Below are 2,500 nucleotides of genomic sequence, written 5' to 3' on the forward strand. Positions count from 1 at the left end.
GCACGGGAAGCAGGGTGACAGAGGTGGCAGGGGATACAGGGATGACAAGAGGTGGCAGGGGAAGCAGGGATGACAGAAGTGGCAGGGGAAGCAGGGATGACAGAGGGGGCAGGGGCAGTAGAAATAGTAGTGGCGGCAGAGGTGGCAAGGGTTACAGAGGGCAGTAGAGGCTATATATTGGCAACAGAGGTGGAAGGGTTAGCAGGAGTGGCAGTAGCGACAGAAGTATCACGGGTAGTCGATTCGGCAAAAGTTAAACGGAAAATAACCTACTGAACGAGGCATAAATAAAATGCATGGCCTATTTGCTAAACCCAGACGTCTGTCTCATCGCAGATACATGTTCTAAAGTACAACTACAGTGTGAACGTTCTCTTGTACTCACTACCACTCTTTCAGTCCTGGCAACTAAAGGAGTTCGAAATGATCATTCTTACATAATGCCTGCCATCATAAGAAAATATATATATGTAGTGCTTTCGTGCCAAGATTACCTCGCAAAGCATATAAGTACTTCATCGGCACTTTCTCTCCGCTCCCCTCACCAGCCCTGCTTTTATCAGACATCCATCGCAACCTTTCGGCAAAGGTCATTGAAATCCGACATAACATTTATCACGCACAGAGATCAACAAGATTATGTGTTTTTGCCGCGTAGCAGATTTCGTCAATACTGCTTTAACTATGAAAAAAGTTTAATCAAGTATCCTATCTATCTGTTTGTGACTATATGTTTATTCGCGTGTGTTTCTTTCTGTTTGTCTGTCTATCTGGCTGGCTGGCTGACTGACTGACTGACTGACTGACTGACTGACTGACTAACTGTCTGACTGACTGACTGACTGACTGACTGACTGACTGACTGACTGACTGACTGACTGACTGACTGACTGACTGACTGACTGACTGACTGACTGACTGTCTGTCTGTCTGTCTGTCTGTCTGTCTGTCTGTCTGAATGTCCTTAATATGAAATGACCGTGTCTCTTTTTTACTACTAGGACGAGCTGCATGACCTGTGTACCCTACTTGCCTTCGATTTATTATTACTAAACCCATAAAACCAGGGTGAGAGAGAGAGAGAGAGAGAGAGAGAGAGAGAGAGAGAGAGAGAGAGAGAGAGAGAGAGAGAGAGAGAGAGAGAGAGAGAGAGAGAGAGAGAGAGAGAGAGAGAGAGAAAGAGAAAGAGAAAGAGAAAGAGAAGAGAGAGAGAGAGAGAGAGAGAGAGAAAGTTCAAGATTCCATCTACATTACCACCGCGGGAGATAACGCCGCTTCCCGAAAGAGAACGAAAAGGCCTTACAAACGCGGCCTCTCGTCCGTGACATATGCAAATGAGATAGGCCTGGGTTCCTCCCAACGCTCGAAAGAAGCGAGCCATCAATATCATTCACAAGCAATAATCCCATCTGACTGGATCGGCAGGGTGATAAACTACTTCAAGGGAGCCATATTTCACCTCGTTACCCCGTGTCCTTTTCGTGGCCGCGAGGGAGCCGCCGAATTGATAACGTTGTCGGGAATCATCGAGTGACACCGACGACTGAGCCACTTAATGAATGAGCCATCGAGACGTCTGTCACTGTCGGCCAACAGGGAAAGGGGGGGGGGGGCGGATGAGGAGGAGGATTAGAGAGAGGTGGTTTGTGGCTGAGGAGGAGGAGGAGGAGGAGGAGGAGGAGGAGGAGGAGGAGGAGGAGGAGGAGGAGGAGGAGGAGGAGGAGGAGGAGGAGGAGGAGGAGGAGGAGGAGGAGGGGGAGGAGGAGGAGGAGGAGGAGGTGGAAGAGCAAGAAACTAAAGTGGAACCTCTCATTACAGATGGGGAACTAACGAATGCGGGAAATAGCAACACTATCAATATCGCTTATTACCGACGCTAGGCCAAGTATTAACAGTTATGTTGCTGATGCTGTAGATGATAACGATAATACTGAATACGATAATGTGAAAAAATTATACCAATAATGATATAACAAAAACAATTATGTGTATGTTTATTTATCTATCTATCTATCTACATATATATAATATATATAAATATATATATATATATATATATATATATATATATATATATATAAATATATAAACATGTATAATAATAATAATAATAATAATAATAATAATAATAATAATAATAATAATAATAATAATAATAATAATGATAATAATAATAATAATAATAACGATAGAAATACTGCTAAAGCTAATAGATATAATGAAGTTAGTAACAATAACAGTAAGGAGACAAATGTACTTACAGAGGACAGTGAGGTGACCGGTGGCCCGCAGGGGGTCGTGCCCGTCCGCAGGGCCTACTTGGCACTGGTAGTCGGCGTCGTCGTGCAGGGTCGTGTTGTGGATCTTGAGGTGGTGCTCGCCGTTGAGGCCGTCGCCGACCATCTCGTATCGAGGGTAGCCCGGGATCGTGCGGTTGAACCCTGGGGGAGAAGAGCGGTCAGATGAGCTCCTGGGCGATGGTGGCGGAGAAGGATTTTCA

General features: G+C 45.2%; 1 protein-coding gene across 1 annotated transcript in view; it reads right to left on the reverse strand.

The window, feature by feature from the left end:
• Nucleotides 1-2,500, reverse strand: part of LOC125033351 (nephrin-like) — a 192,636-nt gene that overhangs the window by 99,754 nt on the left and 90,382 nt on the right. The window contains 1 exon segment of the mRNA XM_047624776.1: nt 2,262-2,441. Within this exon segment, the coding sequence (XP_047480732.1) occupies nt 2,262-2,441 (180 nt within the window).

This window comes from Penaeus chinensis, chromosome 16, assembly GCF_019202785.1.
Source record: "Penaeus chinensis breed Huanghai No. 1 chromosome 16, ASM1920278v2, whole genome shotgun sequence".
NCBI classification, from domain to species: domain Eukaryota; kingdom Metazoa; phylum Arthropoda; class Malacostraca; order Decapoda; family Penaeidae; genus Penaeus; species Penaeus chinensis.